The following is a 25,064-nucleotide window of genomic DNA, read 5'->3' on the forward strand; positions in this document are numbered from 1 at the left end:
TAAATATATACATATAATATTTTGAATACCATACGATACGTAAAAATTACAAAATGTATCATTCTATATTAATTACAATTTAATTGTTATTTATTCAAATAGTATTTAACCTAGGAACTAAAGTTTAAATATGACATATAAAACAAAGTCAATCTTTCTAGTCTTATCTATTATACAGTCATAAATGTGACGTAATTATGATTATTGTGTAAAACTTAGGCATTTAAATATAATACTTTCTGAAAATATTAAAGTTAATAAAACAGAATGAATGATACGTTCAAAATGCCTAAGCAATACATTTAAGTGTTGCCTAGACATATCGATATTTTATGTTTGATAGGTAATCAACAATGAGATTTATATACATTATCACTGTAATACTTTAATATAATACCTCAAAGCCATTGGATCATAAATGTATAATTTTTTTCCGAGTATATAAATAAGATTATTCTACCGTAAACTATTTAAAGCATGTTGATGATAGGAACTTGTAATTCGATTATAATAAATTTCCTAATATTATAAATGTCATTCAATTTATAATTATTATGAAATACGTACAAGTATCTTATATAAATAAAACTTAATACGCGAGAACTCGAAATCGCAGATATCTGACACTTGGATTAGGTAAAATTAGATTAGGTTAAATTGAAATCTTTACCCAATTCGATTTAGTAGTTTCAAGTTATATATACTTAAATAAAACAATTAATCAGAATAAACATAATTATATTTCACATATTAATATAAAAAAAGAAGACCTTATTTATGAGTCATTAGCTCCGAGGTGTATATTATTTAAAACAAAAGGATAAAATGCATTAGAAAAGTTCCTATGACATTTTTATGTGTATCATATGGCTATAATTAAGCATCTGATATGATGAAATATATTTAAAATATCATACTTGAAGTTTTTGTAAAGTTTATATTGGATATTGTATCTAATTCGTATGAATGTACAAAAAAATTTGAGATTCTGCAACTAAGCATTCATTAACAATCTTTTCATTATGATTTTAAAATAGTTCTTTAATTATATCTACTTACCTCCTTGTACAAAGTTGGTCAAAGAGACCTGTGCAAAAATTTCTTCCATTTTAACACCTACACACAATAGACTAAATGTCATTTCATATTGAGCACCCAGGTTTAAGTTAATGCTTTTTCAAATTTTCTTGACAAAGTTGTGTAAGTGTAATGTCTCATATGCAGAATTAATAAATATATAAACGACAAAAGTTTGTTTCTTATGCTTAGCCTGACTTAAAGATCAGCTTTTATACCATTAGGCCCATAAACACTGCAAATTATGTTCTTTGACTTCAATTATTTTGCAGCATCATATTTAATGTGTTTAATTACAGTTACAGAAGGAAACTGAACAAAATATATATACAAAAATTCATAATTCAAAAAATTATAAATATTAATATAAATATTTAAAATATATAAAGCTAACAGAAATGATATTTCAATAACAGAAAGAAAACAATATAATTCTGTATTTCATGAAATATGTTAAAGAGAAATAACAAATACCAAAGAAGATTGCTTTTTTCTTCTATAAGTATATATTATTCAATTTTATGTGTTTGTTAAAATTTGCATTGAGATATCTTATGATCTCCATTTGCTAAACTGACAATGCTTTTGATTAAAAGTACTGGTTCGAGAATGTAAGATTTTTAAATACTGTCCGAAATCTAATGTCATACTAATTATATTTCACACTAACACCCAGATATATGCCCATCATAAGTAACCTGTGGAGCTACAATAACTTATTTGCGTTTCATTTGGTAGCAGTTTCTAAGCCGTTAGAATACATGTAAATGTCATGTTACAAACTTATCGATTGACCCATTTTTTTGCTGGTTCTATCCAGTTGGATTCATTTTCATCCTCCTTTTCTCCATCTGCTTCTTCCCTTTCACCTCTTTCTTGTTCTTGTTCACTGGATGGTGTAGCAGATGGTGTTTGTGAAATGTTAACATTACGTGCACGCAGTTCAGCCAAAAAATCATTTTCCTGCAAATAACGTCGTTGTAATTCCTCTCGCCACGAATTTCCACCACCGCTGCTATCATCGCCATCCTCGCCGGCCTCGAAATCTGAAGATAAGGAAATAATTTACAAATTATATAGTTTCAGATATTCAAAAACTATAAATGCATTTGTTACACGCAAATTAATTTTAACATTTTATCCTTTGACTTTTGCATAAAAAAAGAATGCTAATTCATATAAAATCAATGTTGCATATCTACTAAAATAAAATATTTATCTATGTTTGTAATATCAATACTATTTACTATAATTGATATGAAATTAAATGTCTATCTATGAATTTATAAATGGGGATATATATTACAAATATATAACTGAGTGAGAATGGAGCAACAGCCAATCAATTACCTCTAAAGAAAATATTGTTTTTAATTAGTACAAAAGTATACCAGATGTTTGTAATTATAGTATTAATGTTTTACTTTCTGAAATAACAAATACGTTTGCCAAAAATGTTTACTTAATATAGTAACTATATTTATGCAAAAAGAAGCATGTGATATAATGTTTTGCAAATGCTTGTGAAAATGTATAAAAGTACAAGAATGATCGAGATTTTAACAAACTCTTACCTAGCGGCTTTCTGATGTTAATTCGGCCAGAGTTGTGAGAATGATCCTCCTGGTCTGAGTCTGCAAGGCACCAGGATACATTCACAGGGGGTGCATCACACACATTCCACAACACGTCTAAAGTGTCATTTGTATATGGGAATATCTATTTTTTCGCCGATATATGAATACAAATGGAATATTTCATAGAAATTTACAAATTTTAATTTTAATGTTAATTATTGGTAATAGTTATATTTCGTAAATATATTCTTTACTTTACAGATCTTACAGTATTTAAGATTAAAAAACTTAGAATAAATTTCAAAATGTCAATGGAAAATTAAAAAGTTTTTTTTTGTACCAAATGTAGGAAAAAAATTGTATAGTCTTCATTTAATTGCAATTTCTGTTCAGATAATTTCTAAATCATTAATAGAATTATAAATTATCTTAAAATGAGCATTTGCTGTTTCACGTGTAGTGTAGTCTGTGCTATTTCTAGACTAAAGTTTGCTAAGTCTATACTAAGTAAGAGAAAATAAGAATTACAACAGGCAAATTGTGTAAAGAGAGGCAGAAACTAAATATTTACATTTGTAAATGTTGTTTACTCTGGGTAATATATAAAATTATACCATATATATATTATATTAGTACTTGCATAAAATAGTATAAAAAAGTAATATAATATATATATTGAATTTTTGAAACAAACAAAAAATTATCAGTAATATATTTAAATATAAATAAAATAAAATGTTCTATCTGTCTTGTAAATTTGCCAATTGACATAAAATAGTCTTTTAAAACTATTTTAACAATATAATATTCATATTTAATATATAAAAAAAATCATATATTATTTTTTTGCTCTTATAAGGATTAAATATGAATATGTAATTATTTTTTTTTTGTTTATGTATAGATACATGTCAAAATTGTGTTCTAAAGAATAGAAAAAAATTGAGTATAGTTTGATTTATATTTTGTTAATATGTATACATGATTATGTATGAATAGTGAAATTTACCTTGTATTTGCGCTTTAGTTCCATTATAAGTTTATAAAACTTTTTTACTAAAAATGGGCAGGGAAATGCATTATTACATGCTATAAAATCTAATGATGTGATAGAAGAAAAATACTGCCAAACATGCCTGTTTACACTAATATGAACAACAGTATGAAAATATGTATAATATGTATGAAAAACATTTACTTAAAATATGTCATTATATATTGCCTTAATTTTTTTCTATAATCAATTAATTACTCAAAATATTACAAATGAAACAGAAATATACACATTAGTAATTATTTTTTAATATTTCACTTATTTAAGCTACTTACAAATTCCCTTCTATTAATGAATTTAGGTAACAATGCATTAATTTTAAACTTATCAGATATTAATTGTTACCTTTTTAAATTGGCTATAACTTTTTAATTTTAAGGGATAATGATTTCTATACCTTACACCTAATCCAAATATACAATTATTGAAGGCCTATGATAAAAATGATAGCTAAATACAAGTTTTTGTGCCACTTTGAACTACCAAAGTATTTTGCATTCATTTCTGATGCAAAGTATGTTAAAATTTATAATACAACATACCCGAATTCAATTCCCGCACGAGTGTTGACATGGCATTAGTAACACTGTCAGCAGCTACCAATAAGTCATTTCGTAAGGATCGGCCCAAGCTATTATTCGCACTGCTGGAACCACTTCCTGGCAAGCTGTTTGTCCTGAACGCAGACCTGACATCGAAAATCTCTATTTTCTTTGCATAAAGCGACTTCCAAATAAAAACTAAGTCAAGATTGTGACATGCCATGCTTACTGTACAAGCATCTAGGATTGAAAATTTCCACGTGTCATTACATTGAAATCAAATGATCAAATATCGAAATATTTGCATATTTCAAATTAATATTATGCTAGCATATACATGCAATACTAAAATAAAGCAGTTACAAAAATTTCATGAACAAAATTTTTGTTGTATAATATAATTTTGTTTATTGAAATTTTTTTATAGTATATTATTGGTCTCGTGTTTAGTAATTTTAATCTTTACACATTAGTTTTTCAAATTCCAAATATTTATACCTAATTTATAATATTTATACTATAATATTCTGTTAAAATTTTCGAAATATATAGTTGATACTTTGATGAAATGTTAAATATTATTCGAAATATATATATATATATATTAAATATAATTAAGTACATATATTTTGTAAATTTCATAACATTATTTTAAAAGATAGGTGAAAGAATATATGCAACTAAGAATAGGACGTACTTAATACATATAAACTACTTTAATTTATTAAAAAAAATAATATAGGTAATAATTGTACAATTCTATATAAAGGAAAGTATAACAAAGTTTTTCTAATATAGTAAAGTAATAAAACATTTCAACATGCTCTTTAAGGTACATTAATGTCAGTTGTATCTTTCTATATAATACACATGCGTGCAATATTTCACAAATTAAATGCAATAGAGGAAAATTAAGATATAATCAATAACATAAAACCGTAAAAAATCAATCGAGCTTAAAAGCGTCACAAAATAGCAAAAAGCAGCGACTTATAAATATAATAACTTTTTCAACAAAAACTCCAATCAGAATTCGCAATATGATCAATGTAGGAATGTTTTAAAATATAAAAATCATCAATTACTCAACTAGTACCAATCATATTCTTGTTACTAGTTGATAAAAAATATATTCTCATTAATATTCACATGCAACAATTAAAGATAGAATTACTGTGCGAATTCTTTTTATAGGGTGCAGCTACAATTTTATTATAACTAGCACTGTGTATTTAGAAGAAATCAATTTTAAATAAATGTATATATTATAAAAATAAATGTAACCAACAGTTATTTTTTAAATTTATAAATATACTTGTAAAATATGACTGATTTCTTCATATAGCTTAAACATAATTTCTTATTACTTAACAAAATTAAGTAATAATGACTGTTTTCAATATGGCGTGGAGTGCACAGTAAATGTTGATAATATATAAAATTTTGTTACTTTGTATAAAAGTAATTTCTTTTAATATCTAAATACGTTAAAAATCTTTGTACAAATAATTCTTACATAAAAATCTCACAAATATATCAACACGAAATGATAGTAGAAAATATTAATAAAAACAGGAAACGAATGTTTTCTTGTTTTTACAAATATTATACGTATTTAAATTTTGTCAATATATTTCTGAATATTTCTTCAAATATAATTTTTAATTAAATTCAAGATTAATAAATCATTTAACAATGTAATAAAACAGCGTTTTATACAAAGATTGTAATTTTCATTTTTCGTTTGCTGCTTCATGTCTTTTCATCTTTGACTATTTTTTTATTGATTTTTAACAGAGATTTTTCATATGCCCGCCTACCTTACGTCACCTCCAACACATGATAAGTTATCTGGAATAGGATTTTGTATCGTTCCCAGCATGGTATTATTGGTTACACTCGCCACTGATGTCGGTGGAACAGGACTCTGATAGCTTTGAGACATTTGTTGTTGACTTTGCGACTGTTGCTGTTGTTGTTGTTGTGGTGTTGTAGAAAGTGGACCACCTGGTGTTGGTGGAGCTGATCTACTACTTGGTACTGCACCGGGCGGTAAAGGTGGTGATTTTGTACTTCGCGGCGAACTATTGGGCGTTGATCTTGGAGATGCCTGATGATTCTATGATAATAAAAATATCTAACTATTAGATCATGAATTGAAATTAAAACAAACAGAAATTAGCCATTTTTTCTTAAAATAATACCTTTAACATTTTCATTAAACCTTCTAGCTGGACCATTAATTGTCTTCTAGAATCTTGTAATGTTGCTAAGTGAGTTTCTAATTCATCTTTTCTTTGTCTCAAAGCTCTTAGTTCTGACATCAATGCCGGATTTTCTAAACCAGCTGCTTCTATCTCTTGTTGTCTCCTGTAGTTAAATACAATGTTAATACGATAAATATTAGTATGAAAACAAAAACTGGAATATCCTTTTAAGTTTTTCAAATATTCCATTTTACTAGCTACAAGCTGAAGCAAGAACATCTTATAAATGTGGTGTGTGTGTGAATCTAGTGAGTCTATTAGTTTCAAAAATTAAATTGATATTGAACTAAAATAATTTAATATTAATTTTATTATATAATCTTTATACAAAATAGATTTATTTAATTACTCTAAATTTACGAATAATGGATACATATCGAAAACTAAGAAAAACTAAAATAAAACACAGGAAGAAACGTTTCAAATGATCTGAAATTCTTAAGAAACTAGTGCAAAAAGATGTCAGTCACAAGCAGGAGATTACCGATGTTAGTTTATTATTTTAGATTTAACACTTTCCAATTCTAAGTTATTGGTGAAGTTATATAAACGAAATATGAATGTAATTGCATACAGGAAGGGAAAATTGTATTTGTTAGTATTTATTGTTGTGATGCCTTCAGCACTAATATATACATTCTATGCAACCAAAGTGACAGAAGCGAAACAGAATGTATTTTTAACATGCATGATCCTAGGATGGTTCGACAGGATGATCTCGAGGTTTAGGCTTGATATAAAGGAAATAAACGACACAGGTATACCTTAACCTTGCAATCTCGCGCATTATTTCCTTGTTTTTTGCTTCTAACTGCGATATAAGTTCGCGTTGTGCTCTTGAGGCATCTAATGATGACAAATTGGCGTCAGATGGTGCCCTACCCTGTAACATAAAAATCGTGCTTTCAAATTATTTGTCAAAGGAATGAATTTTATTTGAAAATATTATGAGTGACAATTAAAATATCGCGTACTTACTGCTTGGTCAGCTTGCGACATTCTGGATGTGGCACGAGGCTGTGTAGTTACGAAATTAAAATTAGTCACACAATATCACGATTCAGCTGAATATTTAATTACATTTATTGCCTTAATGTATTGTCGACCAAGGATTTCGCATAAAGTTTCATGCATTTATTATTAAATTACATTAAGCTACATTAAACTACATTATTTCTGATATTCTCACAAATTTTACGTAAGAGATTTTGATATTTGTTAGAATAACTTAAAAACTAATTTTTCGAATAATTTTAAATTTATTAGTAATCATACTTATAGTTTTATATGTAAGCAATATGAAATTATATAATTGTTATAGCATTAAAACAAAATATTGAATATATACCCAAACAGTCGTAGAGAAAAATAAACAATGAATATTAAATGTTAGTATTCTAGAATAAATAAGATATCTTACCATAGTCCTAGCTTCCTGAGCCAACCTTTGTGCGTATCGTGCTATTAATTTATGTTCATCGTCCAGTCTTGAACTATCCATACTGTATAATGTATGAATAAAAAAAAAAAAATAAATAAAATAGTGACTCGTTACGTGCACATTTAGTATATATAAGCTGTGCAATTTCGATTTGTTTTACGCTTACCTCCTTAAAGTAGAACGGCTATCCAGCGATCCAGAATCAAAAGGAGCCATAAAACCTGGATCTGGAAAACCGTTGTGAGATGGTAAAGGTGATGGTGGGCTGCAATGCAGGGAATTTATTTTGGATTGAAGAATCGCGTTCACGTTGACGGTTATACATATCGAGTATGATAGCCACTCACACTATGTGTGACAAATCTAACGTCTTCTCGGGTTGATCAGGAAATCTTGGCAAACTATTCTTTCCCTTCTCAGGTACGCATCTAAAGCTTTTCCGTAAGGAATGTCCAATTTGTTTACTTGGCGATTTCTATAGAACAAACAGAGGAAATTAGTGTCATGTAAAAAATACACATTACTATTTATTCATGGAAAAGTTTGAAACTTTGGAAGTTCTGTTCAACACGTACAAAACTACTGTACTCCCTCGTTTCGTGATCATTATTATGTGTCCCAGAAACTTTACCACGCCAAAAACAGTCTTGGCAGAGCTGGTATGAGTGGCATTTCTGACATCTGTATCGGAAGCCGGTGAAGTTCTCTTTATGACACGCGTCACACATGACAGGATGGGCCACTGAAAGATCGCACATGATAGAATAATTCAGTTACAGTTTACATCTTCGATAGTAAATCGTTTAAAATAATTAAACCATTATATTCCTTTATATAAAAATTAAACAATATCCAGTGAAAGTCTTTCAATCTTATATAATATAAAATATTTTCAAGAAGAAATTTGTTCAGGAAAAGGAAAGAAATATATATATATTTCTTTTTTTTTAAATTTGTATTCGTAGTTGAAATATTCTCCACGGGAAGATGGAATATGATAATTCGTCTAGGATTACTTAAAACACATGATCATCAGGCAGATAAACTTGATTCCAAGAGATGTTCATGAAAGTGAAAGAACTCAAGGTTGTCTCTATGGAAGCATTCTACATTATTATATACATTATTTTACATTCATTTTTAATTAAAAATGAATCTAATTTGACATAAATTATTTTAATAATTATTTTTTCAAGTGTTTACTAAATCAAATTTTTATTCACTCAAAATTATCACCTAAAAACGATATTTCTTCTTGGAATGATTTTCATAGACTATAGTCTCGATGTTAATATTTGATTGCGTTTTGAAACACAAAATCCACTAATTATATAATTTTATTACGTTATGGAATTCTTTAATTCAGCAGTAATTTAAAATTTGGAAAATTACCTGTTTCAACAGCAGCCATTCTATGATATAATGGAAGCCATATTAAACAGTGTGGTCCTGGATCAGACATAAGCGTATCCAAAAAATCGTTAACCGTGACTTTTGAATTCTGAAACACGGTGTGACACCCAACGATACTCATTTCCGAGTTGCATTATGTTCAAAGAAATTTTCCAATTACCGAGCATATGGACAAAAGTTCATTTTAACGAACTTACTTGAGGAAATATTGAATTGGCGAGACCCTCAGAGTATCCAAATGATGGCGATTCATAAACCGCAGCCGTTAACGCTAGAACTTCCTTTAAATACTCAGAGAATCTCCAGTGTATCATGTGACCATTGCTATCCGATATTTGCGAATATATATCTGCTCGACAAGTAGTTTAAATTAATTAAATTATTTGTATTTACAACTAGTTTGCTAAATAAAAAATAGTAAAGGCCGAAAAATAACTTACATCGAAATTTGTCCATGAGTTTTCCAGCACATAACGTAGCCAGCGCTACTTTCACCGAGAAAACGGATATTTTATTGTTTTCCCTATGAAAAATGTTGTTTTTTTTTTAGTTTTCTAAACAACTACAATTTGGCTATAATTTATTTAAAATTCAGTATCTATGTGTACCCTGTAGTATAGGCTGCAAGTAACCAGTTCATCAACAGAGCGGTTGTAGCATCGACTTTGGCTTGTTGCGAAACAGGCACTCGTTTATTAAGGGCATGAAATAAGGAAGACAGTAAAGTTTCCAGCCTCGAAACTCCCAACGTACTCGATGGTTCCAATGTGTTTAAACCATTTTCCCGAAATGCTTCGATTACGTTCCATATGTCCACGTTGTGTACTGTACACAATGGAAAATGTCTAATATATGAAAAATGTTTGGATAAATTGATAAATATTACCAATGATTTCGAATCAGTCATAGCACAAGGCGTGAAAGAATCTGACATTTGAATGTGCAAAAGAAATGTAAAGCATTCAAGCATATTTATGACGTAACAGAACGTAAATATTGAAAATATTCGGTACCACGCAGAGTTTCTTAATACAATTTACATCGATATACAAGCAAACAGATATACGGAATATAATACAAAACACTCCGTACATCATTCTACCTCACAAGTATCATATTAAAAACATATTCGCAAAAATAAGTACAGATTGCATTACAGTAGTAGTCTACAATATACATTACGGATTATTTCGACTATAGGAGTATATACATGACCACATTTGGTACCAGAAAGTCCTTGGTTCTTTGGACCACTTGACACCATGAAATCCTTCGTATTATGAACCATTTGACACTAGGGGCTCAGCTTCATGTACCACTTGACATCTGGAAGTCGTTTACTCCAGGATTTCAAAGGTGGAGGGGTCCATAGTCCCTGGATGGCCCATACTCTAAGAGTCTCTGAAGGCTCCAGGGTAAAGATTCGCAGAATCTCGAGAGGTTTTTAAACTTCAGATCACTTGGAGACGCTAAGACTTCACAATCTATCCTAAAGTCGCTTGCTTCATAGTGACAAATAGAGCACGGTACTAAACACTTCTTGGCATCAAATGGCCCATGGAGCTAAGTGCTCTCTAGGATCAAGTACCCCATGGGACTTAAATCTTCCCAGAATAGGGATCAGTAATACTAAAGGATTTCTAGTGTTAAATAAATTATATTTGAAGAGAGATTCCTTACTATCGTTTGAACTCAATAATTCCAACTTTCCAACAGTAATTCAATCTGGTCAATATTTCCTACAGCTATGATAGAACATACCATATTTTTAAAAGATATTTAATTTAGAATTTGGATCTAAGATAATTTATACAAAATCTCGTGAAGCTATTTTCTGTTGTTACTATATTACATTTTTCATACTCACGATGAACTTTTTTTTGGATGAATCTCAATTTGCACGCAGTACGGTATGATGCAAATCGAATGCTATCAAAATTTTGCTGCTGCATTTCTTGCAGCAGTTGTAACCGACTTGCCTCCCCGCTGCTGCTATTTCCTGACCCTCCTGCACCATCCTCCGCCATTTTATCTGTATTACATAATAAAACTAAGTTAAAATTAAGTCTAATAAAATTTTCCAATAATAATTACAATACAGTTAAATAGTAGAGATATATTTTCGAGTAATGTTATTTACTACTTGCGAAATTAGATGCAACTGATATTAGAATCTTCTTTCATAAGATTTTCGAAATCACTGTGAGCCTAGTTTACACGCATAGCTCGTGCACGCAAGAAGCAAGTTACACGTGAAACGAAGGTCACTTGTCGATTAGTCATCAACATTTGTTAACTTGACTCATAATTATAAAAACTTGCTTGTTGAACTTCCTATACTCAGAATTTATGTCGCTTTTGCGAAATTTCTAAAGTAGGAATATCTAAAGAAAAAATAAAATAAAATTCTGTAGTTATATTATAAGAAATTAGAAAGTTATGCTAATTAGTGATGAAGAAATAAGAATACCATATGTGAAATATAGCGTGTCTGCAAAATATTTTGTAACATTACGACTATGCAAATTATCCATAATTGCAAAAGTTGGTGAAAATAATTTCGTTTTATATCCTTCAATAGCGCTTGGAAATGTATAGGTAAAGTGAATTGTTGGGAAACAAATAGCAATGTAATGAGGTAATGATTGAAACAAAAACATTTTCAGGGAAATAAATTTCCATACATTCGTACAATGTATTCATTTGCGTAAATTAGGAAAATTTTCTTCTATAGCTCAGGCGAGAATTGCATTTAAATATTTTATGACAGATAATTTAATCTGTAGATCTTTCGTGGAGAAACAGATCTTTAAAGCAGGCGAAGGCCGCTATTTTTAATTAAAGATGAAATCTCAAATATAGAATATTTTTAAATTATTAAAAGTTAATAAATTATTATCGTGCATTTATATTTGAGATAGATAAACTTTTAAATATAAATTTAATCATCTTCATTGATGTACAACTGCAAAAAAGAGAAAGTAAATAACTTAAATAAAAGAATAAAAAATAATGTATTAATTCCTTCAAATATTATATGTAAATCATAAAATATTACATTGTATTAATCTTTTAAACATTGACTTATTCAAGACTTTATGTTCTTGCAAATTTAGTCGTTAAATTAGAAAATGACATGAAAAGAACCTTATGCTGCTTTTACATGAATAAATACTACAAAATTAGCAAGTTTAATCCTTATTTGTAGACACTGAAGAAGTTCTAAGGACCATCTTACTTCGTAATGCAATGTATACGGTGAAATTTATTCGTAGACAATTAACTACCTACGTGAAACTCAAGGTAGCCTTTTAGTAAGTTATCTAAATGTCAGAGCAATCAATAAAAGCTAGATTTCTTCGTTGGTTATTGCGCCTACAGTGAACATTCTCAAGGGTTCCAAGAGCATTCGAGACATTCATAGAATGCACGAGCACTATTTGCCACGGCGTGCTTCATTGTGTTGTTGATTAATTTCAGTCTATTCTGATGAACCAAGCATCGCGGGATTAATTTGCTGCTATTAAGATTGAGAATTGCGTCGAAACTATAGCAATCCATGAACACCTTGAACTCAAAAACGGTAATTTTTATAGTTTTGATAAATTAACTTGAAAAATATTTGAAAAAGATGATATTCATTTACTTATTTTTTAAGCACAAAATAATCTGTAAAGAAATGCTCTGTAATTTGTAATATATTTAATTATCAGTAAGTATTTATTTAAAAAATAGTGATTTAATTAAAAAATATTAAATCTAGAAACGTATTAACCTCCTTTCACGTTTTAATTTAATTTATGGATATATAATAAACTCTTTAATCAATAATCCTATATTGAAATAGAGTTTTACTTTCCTTTTAAAATAATAAAATAAAATAATATTCAACAACCAAGCTACTCAATTTCCCATCGACTCGTCGCTACGTTCGTTCATATCGCAAATTCCCGCATTTTAGTGTCGATCCAATAACTTCTCTGAGTCAATACTTCAATTTAAAACCTCCGACCATTCGTTCGAATCGTCAACAATCGACCGCGACCTATCAGTTTCGAATAGGTAACAAAGAAATCATGGAAACGAGACTCCCGACGAGGACGACAATTACTTTTATCGGCAATACACCCTGCGAAACAACAAGAGCTGGTTGGTCGTTAACTTAATGGAACGTGGAAACCACTCGACAACTACTTCATAATTCATGGGAGATACTGTTTGAAAAAATTGAATCACTGCAGAAATAACCAGAAGCAGTCGGCGAATCAAAGCAATTAACATCTTTCTAGAAAATCACAATCGAGGATTATGACATGATTGAAGTTAAGAAAGATATACCAATGGTAAAGGATCATTTTCAATTCAGTTCATTAAGTATTCCGCATGATGGAGCTTCGATCGAGCGGAGCCGTGTGACATTACACGAAACAAATTCCATGGAGTTGTTCGAACTCTGTTACTTCCTTATTTTTGGTTCTCTGTCTCGTGACTATCAATAATTTTTACCGCATTACCCCTGAGAACGATTCCTCAGAGAAACGATACGGGAAATCAATAAGAGGAATGACTCATCGACTGTTGTCCGACAAAATGGAACGGAGACAGGTGCATTTAGAATGAAAAGTGCCGAGAGGAAGGGAAATCGAGTGAAAGAACAAGGGAGGGAAAAAAGGTTCGGACATTGCTATGCTCCGGGAGATTGATGTCTCCGGCAGTTTCTACCGCCGCGTATTTTAACGGATTATTCTCTCGGTAAATTCGCGACTCTAGCGAAATACGATCCGGAAACATCTTTGAATTTGTTTGTTACATGTAACTAAAAGTTGCAGTCTACTTAACTAAAACATGAATATATTTTAAATGAACAAAATTTTCTAATGAAGCACGCATTATACGTGTATTTTGTATAAGTAATATAATATGTATATTACATGAAATTATCATAGCGTATATTTTTTCAATAGTCTGCAAGTTGGAACACAATAATTTAATTTCTGCTCAGTAAGGAGTAATTACGATTTAAACGTTCCTTCGACTGTATTTTACAATGATCTGTGGGGTGAAGTATTCATAAATTATACTCGCAATAAAATTACACGTTTCAAAAACGATCGAACTATTACTTGCAGCACACTGGAATTTCCGATGCAGTTGAACTATACACCTCAGGATATTTCATATCTTTGAACGATACCTAAGGATTTTGAAATTTTATTTTAAAGAACAAGCTGTAAGGCAATACTCTGGTACCTTTAGAATATAACTCTCAATATGAAGTATATAAATCAAAACCTATATTTGATATAATTATCATATTTAGGAACTCAATTGTTGAGAACAACTATAAATACATGGACAAATAACAATACAAGGACTTTGTAACTTGGTAAATAATTTTCAATATAATATTTAATACAAAAAACACAAATGAAAGTACAGGTACATTCCTCTTCAAGGATTATATCATTAATCTCAATTATTTCTAGATTAGATTCTAGCAATTTTCAATAAAGTAGGACATTTTTTATACTCACTATCTAGTAGCAAAAGGCAAATAAAAAAGAGATACACGTTTTCAGGGAATCGATTATCGATACAGGATCGATTAAAACATGTTTATCTTCGATCTTGTTACGCAGCATGCGACCACGAAAGGAGAATAAATCGTAACAATCGCCGTTTGTTTGCCACCCGAAGTAACAAAATCGTGCCATCGTGATGGCCCGCTTTCTGTCATTGCAAAACTTCGTTCCTGTGCATTGTGTTCGCATTCGCCCGAAGGCGAATCATCGCTAAAGTTCATCAGTTGCACCAATGCAAACGCGTTCAGGAAACTCGCGATAGAAAGGTACCATAAAGAAAAACGAACGTTCTTCGAAATAGCCAATAAACATGGGGTTCTAAAAGCGCATGAAAGTTGTGCGTATAGTGCGTGAACCGGTTATGTAACGGTCGATAAGGTAGTAAATTAATACTTGTAGTAGAATCTTTACACCAGAGAAAATCGCGTTAATCATTTTATCTGTTTCTATATCACTATAATATCAGATAAAAGCGATGATTAGAAAGATTTAAAAGACCCGGTACACATTTTAATTGAATAGCTTATCTTCCTTTTATATTAATTAAGACTGATTATTTTAGATCATTATCTAATTATAATCAAAACATTCGTAGTTTTACATGAATTACATATCATTAATGATACAATATGAGTTTTTAAGAAATTACCTATATGGGTATCGATATCATTTTTGACTTTAAGATATTAGATTGATTTTGATATTGAGTTATTGACTACTGATATATCATTTTTGTTTTACGTATATGCAACCTAGTTATGATAGACTGTTCATGGTCTAGTTACTGCACGTTCTACAAGTTACTTTGGCAAACTATGGCGATCACATGAAAATTTCTATTAGGTTATTATCGTAGAGCCTGAGGTAATCGGATCGAAGTAAACTTCTATCTTGCTTTGATTGTAATACAGTTATGCCTAGTTCTAATGTAGTTACATATTATATTCCAGCGTGCATCATTTATTTGCATTATTTATAAAAGATTCCTTTACCGATGTTTTAAGTAATATCCAACTAACTAATAATTTAAATATTTAAATAGAATATCACTAATATAATTGTAATTAGAAACTTGCTATTTTTGTTTTTTTAACGTCACGTTCCTTGTTAGAAAATTATCTTATTGTATAATCTGTAAAAATTAAACTTTTACAAATCAATCTAATATATTTCATATATTTTTTTGATTTAGAAGATACATAGAAGACATATGTAAATTCTGCGTTAAAACTTAATTCGATGTATCTCGCTACAGATTAATATGTCATTACACTGCAACCAATTTATCAAATCAACGTTCTGTTATTCTGAGGTACTCTTTAATTCGTTCAATGCTAAATGTCTCGCAGAAAATTAAAAGTGTTTAACAACCAAGTATAAAATAGGCTCCGTTAATTGCGTAATTGCGTAACGCAATTGTCGTACAACAAAAATATATCAGTACTCATAACTTTTAATTCACAAGTATACGTTATTTCGTCATGATCACTTACTGTTAATTTTATAAACTAAAATTTATATTCCCTTCGACATTGAACGTGAAACATTATTCAAAACTTTATTTAACTGTAACAAGTGTACTATTCACTTAAGTTCAACGCAATTTAATTCTTATCTTTGCTCGTTAAAATTCCTCAGTCTGGTATGTGTTCTTACGAGTAATGACTACTTTACAAAGCTAAAAATACACGAAATGTCGCACAACTGTTATTCTTTGTTACAAGAAGAAAAATACTTTTCAATGATACGAACATTCAATTGAAGAGATATTTTTATTACATTTCAACACTCACATTTTAGATAATAACGAAAACAAAAGTTATTTTTTCCTTAAAGGCATCGCCAGTCAATATTCAATTTAACGCGATAACTCGAGATATTTACTTAAGTCATTGTTCCTGAAACTCTAAACAACGATTATTTCCTATTTATCGTACAATAAAACATTCCAAGCATGAAATTATCCATTTAAATAAAAAATTATGTCAAATTAATAAATACTAATTAAATTGTTAAATTTGTTTTCAGATTTCGAGGATGACATTCAAACCACTTCTAAACTTGAAAAAGCAAAACGGGACAGTTTATCCAAGTGTTTCAAATCATCCAAAGAAATATACTAAATTCGAACGAAACGGGAATTCGGTGTTTTCTCCAACGATTCGCCGTGGATCGCGAATATATACTTGAATACACTCGAGTACACAATCGTGCTTTAGAGAACCAACAAAACAAACGGCGTTTCTCGGCGAGCTACGAAAATAGCTCCTCGACGATTCCTCGAAAACGTGAGTATCGCTTCGAGTATAGGCACTCGATCTTATTGGCTTTTTTACCACTAATAATTGAAATGAATAGCCTGTGAACACAATGCCCTGAAGATTCGACATTTTCTTCAACAAGTCCCTCCAGATCGTCGATATACGTTCGAATATTCTTTATTTTCATTTTTATTATATTGTTCTTATCTTTAATTTTCAGCAAACAACAATCAACGATATTTGAAAAGGATTTTATTTAAATCACTAAGATATTCATTTCTACAAGATTATAAAAATTATTAGAAAAGTTAGAACATTTTTTGGAATCTAGAAATATTTGGGACAACAAGAATCATCGAAATCGAAGGATCAGAGGTACATCGACAACTTCATTTAATACTTTGTCTTTCTAATTATTTATAGCATAATAGAATACTGTCTATTAGTTCATTGTTCATTAACTCATTATTCTTCCTAACCAATCTTTAACTCATTATAGATCATGAATCTCCTACTTACAACAACCTTTTAACGATTAGTCAAACGAATATTTCTCAAGAACGAATGAAAATACCTATTCTTTTGAAGTCATTACTCTAAACCAAGGAACATCAGAGCATCAGCAGATTTCTATTAGCTCTTTGCTGATTATTGGAAATGAATGAAGATACGATTCCTCCGGTGAGCTTCGTTCACAGTCATTAAAGTCTGTTACGCAAACGGCGCGAGGTGAAGAGGTTTTGTTTGAAGGGCGAACCGGCATCGACGGTTCTCGCATTGTTCACCACTTCGCGCTTTAATTACGTGGCGCAATGAACTTCGTAACTGCTTTCCGGACTTCGGCCACCTCGTATACTCCAATAACCGGTATATACACGTTGAAACTCCTCTCTTTTTTCCATCATTTTCTTTTTTTCCTTTTCTTTCGAACGTTTTCCTTACGTGTGTGTATATATCGATTCTACGTTCTGCTCGATTGACTATGGCATCAGGTTACTAGCAACGTCGCGATAATAATATCTTCGTCAGTTCTAAAAACCGAAGAGTATCGATTTTTCCAACGTGGAGTTATACAATGGATGTGATTGTACGTTCTATATTCTGTGAATACAAATTTTTAGGGTATACTGATGTGTCGTTTAGAAACGGTCGATAATAGAGAAGTAATTAACCCTGTAAAGGTCAGACAATTAAAAATAGTAATATTCGGAGAAGGTTGAATTTGGATTAGGAAAATTCTAATAGATTAGATAAAGATTGTCGATTGAATAATGTGTTGAGTTACTTCTTAAGAAAGCAGGCTAATTTGGTGAGTCAAATTGAGGAAAATTAATTTTTAATTTGTTTGATATTGTCTACAACAAGGAAGTTTGAGAAATTGAGAAATATAAAGGATATTTAAATGAGAGAAGTAATACGTCTTGTATCATAGAAAACGAAACAAGAATTTTAGGAAAATAAAAAATTTACGAAAGTTCTAGGCCAGAATTCGAGGTCAAGTCCTTTGTTTGCCAAACGACCTACTAATCGAGGACAATATAAGCTCACGACAGGCTCTTTTTCCCCGAAATCCAATGTTTGTAAAAGGCTATTATGTATACTTAAACAAATACAACATTCAGAATTACATTTTTAGACGGTGCCCATTTTGAATATTAAATTTATGGAAACAAAAATTCATTCACTGAAAGAATTAGCTAATCTTTAGAATAATCGTTCGGCAAACAAGAGATTCTATTACAGATATTAAGAGATATTAGTCGAACTAGGCAGTCTCTTTCACTATGAAAATTTTGTGAAATTTGATAATTCTGCATAAATATCTATCCAACATTAAAAAATTCATTATATAAGTTATATCATACGTTTCTTACGTTAACCTACTCTTCTGTATCTGAATATTTTTCAATCTCATCGGTTACTATCACCCATAAAAAGTTATTCAGTATTCGCCATTCAGGTATCAAGCTTAACGAAAAATAACACCGATAAATATCTTCGTGACCATGCTCAATAGCGTTCAATCAATTTCACGAATCGGCTTTATGTAATTCAATTTGATTCAATCGGCGCGCCCAATAGCGATTAATGCTCGACAGTGTCTTAAATACATCAAAGTAGAAAACCGTTCGGTAAATAGGACGAAACGTAACGCTGAATCGACAAGGAATCAGCAGAGGGATAAAACCTCGTCAGGATAACTTATATAATCCCGTTGAGATTCGTTTTGCAAAGCTTTGTACCGAAAGCTAGTTTCTGTATCGCGAACAAAGCTTTTTCGTTGATCTGGTTAATATCACCGGCGCATATACAGAGCGAAAGAGAGAGAGTAGATTGCCACGTGGAATGCTTGGTAAATATAGAGACGGCCGCGATAAATGCAGTAAAAACTATGTAGGTTTCTGTACTGGCTAATCGATATTTTACGATAGCCCCCCGTCACCGGACTATAAGTACATATTCGCGTGCGCCTCTGGCGAATTTTATTTACTGAGTTAGAGGGAGAGAAAGAGAAAGAGTACGAGAGATCTTATCCCGATCTTTCTGCGAAGTAATCAGCGAACCACCGTGCACAACGCACCTTCGAAATCGCCGCCAATTTTGAAATTCGATGCGTTCACATGAGATATTCATACGCATATATATATAGAAATATCTGCTTTCTATTTAACCATATTTGTTATATTTCCTTGCTTCTTTTATTTAGTATTTTTAGTATTTAATAATTTACCAAATATTCTTTTGTATCTTGTATTTGTATTTCTTTATTCGTTTTTTTCGTGGACCTTTATTTTATACACTTGTAAATATTTCTTCGCTTTATTCCTCGTTCATTCAAAAATATGGTATAGGTTTATATTTCATAGTTAGACGTGTATAAATATTTATAGAATTGATATGTCGGGTATTGTTTTGAATTTTGTGAAAAAATAAATGAAACAAATGGGTGATATTTCCGTAGCGACCACCGTATTAACACTTCTATAAATTGTCAATATCTGAAAAATGCAAGAATTTGTTTATTTTCGTCAACCTAATTAAATTTTTTTAGTGATTTCTGTTTCATGTTGTACAAAATCGTCAAAATATAAAGACTTTACTTATCTTAGGTAAATATAGTCGCCTGTAACTTGAATGCCTGAGGAGAATATATTCGCATGGTTTGACTAATTCAACTGTTCTATGTCAGTACACAAGAGGACACAAATGGATTATCATAATTTATTACGAGACCTTGTGTTGAACTAGTTTGATACGAATATTTTTTCGTGTTCAATGCAGTACAGAATAGATAATTTTCGTAGATTTTCATCTATACCGAAAATTCAATTATATTTATTACTTATTTAATTATTTATTTATTTCGTATTTTTAAACTTCTTTTATTTAGTTATTTCCAAATACATTTAATTAATATTTAATTGCAGCATAATATTTTTAATCAAATTGAACAAACAAACATACTAATTCATAAAATAAAGGATAAACAAAGCAATTACATTTATTTATCAACAAAAAGAAGATATTCTATAAGTGGAAAGAATTTTTATATTATCAAATTGAGATTGCATAAAACATATTTTTCATTCGTCATATTTTTATTTATCGCGAACTAAAAAGTATATCGATTGCTGAACATACAAAGAGAAAGTGTCTAACGAAAGCTATTGATGACAAAAGCATTCGACCCCGAGTCTATACTACTACAAATAGCAATATGTGAAATCAATAATATCAGTTATAAATCTCGAACAATCTAATTGTAACATTACTATACCAAAAATATACGTGTAAACGATAAATTAAATAGCCGAGCGGATGAACGGAACAGTGGAACAAAGATCAGAACAATGCTCGCGCTAGCGGAAGGAATTTCCCAGGTAACCTGAAAGTCCCCAACTATATCAGCCTGCCATTTTCTCCACTACATTTCCCTTGATGGAATTACTGTCTTTGTAACGCACAAATTGCCGGAAGGATCAAGTAGGAAATGTCAGAGGAAGATCGTAAAGCAGGAAGTTGCAAAGGAATGAGGAACGTGTGGATGCCTAAGTTTGAATCAATACAATAAGTGGGCCAGGTGGGGGTGTATAAGATCGCCCGAGGAGACAGAGGAACGGTCGGGAATGTGGGACAGTTTCGGTGCGTACAGAGGAACGCGCGAAACGGAGCAGCCAAAAGGAGCGGCCAATTTCAGATTCCTCATAATTCAGATTGTTGTCAAAGTAATCTCGATCTCCAGAAGGCAATTGAGAAAACTGAACGAATAATCGTTAATCGTATCGCCCAATCCGGAATATGGAACAAGATAATGGTATGGTACTGTCACATATAAAGCAATGGTAGTAAGAATAATCGATGGTGAAATGTAAAAATTTGTAACCTATATTTCTCATCTAGGCTGAATAAAGGTACTCGTGTATCAATGTCAGGGATAAATGTCAATCGTTGGAGACATCACGCGATTTCGATACATGATCGGATTATAGATCGATTTTAACGATTATGTAGCGATGTGTTATTTAATACTATGAAAATGAAATAACTTTTACTAATGGTACACTACAATGGTGAATCAACTGAGAATAATGTTTTGGACCGGTGCCGAGTAGAGGAAGCAACGTGTGTCAGTGGAACACCGTTTAAGGGGGGAACAAACACTTCCTTTGCCAGATAGGATGTATACTCGCCGGGACAGTGTCCGTTATATTACATTAGACGTATATGAAGTTAATCTTATTTGTCGGGGCTTATCGTTGCCGTTATAATATACCATAACGGTAAATAAATAAGGGAACATTCTACTTGCAGGTGCAGCAAAATCAAAGCTCTTAACACCCATGAAACCGTATCAGTACTATCGATACATCAACTTTAATAACCAAATTTAAACATAATCACTTTCATTGTACATTATTCGATTACTCGGTATTCGTATCCCTATAACAATTCTAAATAGTTTTATCATTCATTCAAACTGTCTTCTATTGTACATTTTACAATATATTTTTACCGGCGATATGCTGTGCAAACAGCTTTACCCGGTACCGACAAGTGAACACGAATTCAAAATATCCTCGTTACTATAAAATTACGTATAACCTATTCGTTAGTTCTTATCTGATAATACGAGAAAGTATAGAAAAGTACGCTTACAGTGAATCAAAATCGTTTGAAACGCCGTTACAAGACACGACGATACACATAACCTGGTTTGCCGGTGTACGTACCTTAGACGCTTTCGATGCGCGTGTCTCCAGCAAGGGTGAGAGGAAAAAAAGTGCCGACGGGTGTGGGGTCGCCGTCTCCGTGTCGACGAAGACAACTTTCGTATCGTTCTATCACATACGCGATATCATTAGGACGACTGCTGTTCTGAGGAAATCGCCTGAGTGGCGATGTAACGACACTTCTCGTGGCACTCGAGTGGCTACTGCTACTCTGAACACGGGACAGAACTGTCAAGAAAAGCAATCGCGTCGTTTCTATGAACTGTTATAGCAAATACGATTCATCCGAACATAATTTTTACGTAAATAGGTAACGATGTTCGCCCGCTTTCGACGAAAGTCACGAAATCTTTTTTGACACGGGAACGTTACGATAAACAAACTCAACGCAATCTCGACGTAATGTGCATCGCGAGCCTCGCGGCCATCACTGATTTCAACTGGCAGTATCTGTCGGTGGCGCCATCACCTCTTTAGACGGAAGAACAAGGAATTGGACCATTGCGCGCGCGATAGTTGCATGTGGCGACGAAGAACTTGTGCATATTTAAGGTAATTGTCAAGGAAATTATTCCCATTTCTTCGTTTTCATTTAAAAAATATTTATTGGTAACAACATTTACAAACATTTTCATTCGAATCATATATACTGAGCTATGAATTAAATAGTAGTTTGTATGGATCATTCTTTGACGACGTATACTTATTTTATTTAAATACATATTACCGTTATAAACGTACTGTGTTTATATGGCAGTGATTTGACACATCACTATTATTGAGCAGAAGATTCATCGTTTTTGAAATAGTAATTGCTTCTTTTATATTAAAAAATTTAATTTCGTTTGAAAATATCTATGATTTACGGCCCTTTTTCATTGCCACGTGTATATTGTAAGTAACTGGCGCTCGGATAATTGCATAGTTCGCAAAATCCGGGCAACCCTTGTACTCCAGGTGGCCCCCTCATCCCAGGAACACCTGTCGATAAACGAAACTAAAAATACCACCAGGAGAATTTAAAAACGTGTTTGTAACTTTTTTCTCTTTACCTGGTCTGCCCGGTTCCCCCCGTTCTCCTTGCCTTCCAGGCAATCCAACGCCATTATTGCCAGGCGGGCCTATTAACATAAAATACGAAAAAAAAAAAAAATATTATAAATTTACCATGTGATAATGACAGAAAAGTGTTTATATGTATTACCAGGCAATCCTCTTGGACCCATTGGACCTTCTACACCAACGCCTTCAGTACCTCTGTCACCTTTCTCGCCTCGTTCACCTGATGGACCTTGAGGACCTATGGGGCCTTGTGGGCCTGGTAATCCAACAAAACCACGTTCTCCAGGTAAACCGGGTGGACCTGGATCACCTAAGAAATGGTTTTTTTTTATGAAAACTTAATTTTAATTTTGAAATTAAAAATATATTATCAAGTTATTTACTACTATGGGTATTCAGTACTGACTATTTATTGTTTCAGGAACGGAAGATATTATTTCCTTTTTCTAATTTCCTTTACTAAATTAAGTATAATACAGTGAAGGTTAATGAAACGAATACAATGTAAGATTATTAATCGCTATAAAGAAGTAATGCAGGCAGAATAGATGTTAGGATACTTTATCTAGTAGGTACCTGGGATGCCCTGGGTTCCGGTTCGACCGGGACGGCCCTGTCGGGTCAGTCCCGGCAACCCGGGTGGCCCTCGTAGACCTTCTGTTAGTTCTTTCAGCCTCTCTGTGACACATGCAGGATTCCATCGTCTTTATCGACGTACACAGCCACGTGAGTTGTTAATCTTCGATCGATCGACTGTTAATCGAGCGGACGTGCGTGTACATGAATCACGCCGCTGATGAATGCCGACTCTAACTAAGGATGAAGGTGGAATTTCAAGCAACTCATGACTAAACGATGACGACAATAATCATTGTGATGTTTCGCTATGTCTATCAGGAACGCTAAGGATATTCTTGTGCAATGGCAATTCATTGTATACTATGGATTTCTGGGAAAAAATTATTTTACAAATGGAAAGACACTAAAAAACCATAGCAGTACTTCTACCATCATGTTCTACAATTGTGGGATCGAATGCAGGCAAATGAGATTGGTAACCCTTTTCTTGGGGGTGTACCTGGACGACCTTGTGGACCAGGTGATCCAGGACGACCTGGACGGCCTCGACCAGGTGGACCAGGTGGACCTTGCATCTGTGCTGCCATCTCAGTCATCTGCTCTGTATATGTTCGCAGCAATGAAAGGAACATCTTTTTACTTTTTCACATAAACATCGTACCAAGAACAAGTCAGGTCACGTGAGGGTACCGTTGCTATAGCTGGCAATTCCAACTTTTCCTCTATACATACATAGAGGATATGCTCTTTTGACTTCACTTTTTAAAATAAGGTACCGATTATACTATTACACCATTCTATGATTTTTTCATAAAATAGCAATGATTTTGAAAATACTAATAGATATCTCAATATTTTATCTCAACAAAATAGTATCATCTGGTAAAGTCATAAATATCTACCTCGTAGTACACTGGCGCATATATCTCGAATTTCTGTATCAGTGATACTTCGGCCTGGTGGTCCTTGAACTCCTGG

At 31.7% G+C, this 25,064-nt stretch overlaps 2 protein-coding genes across 6 annotated transcripts in view; both read right to left on the reverse strand.

Moving 5' to 3' along the window:
* Positions 1 to 1,687: 1,687 nt before the first annotated feature.
* On the reverse strand, positions 1,688 to 22,948 carry LOC108552093 (dystrobrevin beta). 5 transcript variants are annotated; one of them, XM_017906494.1, is made up of 17 exons: positions 22,446 to 22,947; positions 11,239 to 11,403; positions 9,980 to 10,196; positions 9,812 to 9,894; positions 9,569 to 9,720; positions 9,351 to 9,459; positions 8,534 to 8,700; positions 8,306 to 8,433; positions 8,125 to 8,223; positions 7,938 to 8,019; positions 7,496 to 7,534; positions 7,288 to 7,400; positions 6,455 to 6,620; positions 6,071 to 6,369; positions 4,251 to 4,396; positions 2,652 to 2,711; positions 1,688 to 2,123 (listed from the first exon to the last, which is right to left on the reverse strand). In XM_017906494.1, exons 2-17 carry the CDS (start codon positions 11,396 to 11,398, stop codon positions 1,861 to 1,863), a joined length of 2,283 nt encoding a protein of 760 aa, XP_017761983.1. In that variant the 5' UTR covers positions 11,399 to 11,403; positions 22,446 to 22,947; the 3' UTR covers positions 1,688 to 1,860. The 5 variants fall into 5 exon arrangements, with proteins under 5 accessions (XP_017761983.1, XP_017761982.1, XP_017761984.1 ...); XM_017906493.1 differs by having other exon boundaries at positions 7,282 to 7,400; positions 22,446 to 22,946; XM_017906495.1 differs by lacking the exon at positions 7,496 to 7,534 and having other exon boundaries at positions 7,282 to 7,400; positions 22,446 to 22,948.
* Positions 22,949 to 23,307: 359 nt separating this feature from the next.
* LOC108552092 (collagen alpha-2(IX) chain) overlaps positions 23,308 to 25,064 on the reverse strand; it is an 11,961-nt gene continuing 10,204 nt past the window's right edge. Inside the window, exons 15-20 of the mRNA XM_017906492.1 lie at positions 24,989 to 25,064; positions 24,586 to 24,687; positions 24,084 to 24,185; positions 23,650 to 23,817; positions 23,498 to 23,566; positions 23,308 to 23,426 (exon numbers count right to left, since the gene is read on the reverse strand). Of these exons, the coding sequence (XP_017761981.1) occupies positions 23,308 to 23,426; positions 23,498 to 23,566; positions 23,650 to 23,817; positions 24,084 to 24,185; positions 24,586 to 24,687; positions 24,989 to 25,064 (636 nt within the window). The remainder of the gene's footprint in view (positions 23,427 to 23,497; positions 23,567 to 23,649; positions 23,818 to 24,083; positions 24,186 to 24,585; positions 24,688 to 24,988) is intronic.

Source organism: Eufriesea mexicana, unplaced genomic scaffold, assembly GCF_001483705.2.
Source record: "Eufriesea mexicana isolate 0111107269 unplaced genomic scaffold, ASM148370v2 scaffold5473, whole genome shotgun sequence".
Lineage (NCBI taxonomy): Eukaryota > Metazoa > Arthropoda > Insecta > Hymenoptera > Apidae > Eufriesea > Eufriesea mexicana.

Bases quoted from the DNA above. Each gene is read 5' to 3' on its own strand.
- LOC108552093 (XM_017906493.1), bottom strand. From the start codon at position 11,398: ATGGCGGAGGATGGTGCAGGAGGGTCAGGAAATAGCAGCAGCGGGGAG. The intron at 9,895-9,979 runs GTACACATAGAT...CATTTTTCATAG, and splicing joins CTTGCAGCCTATACTACAGG to GGAAAACAATAAAATATCCG. The intron at 2,124-2,651 runs GTAAGAGTTTGT...CCTTATCTTCAG, and splicing joins TAACATCAGAAAGCCGCTAG to ATTTCGAGGCCGGCGAGGAT.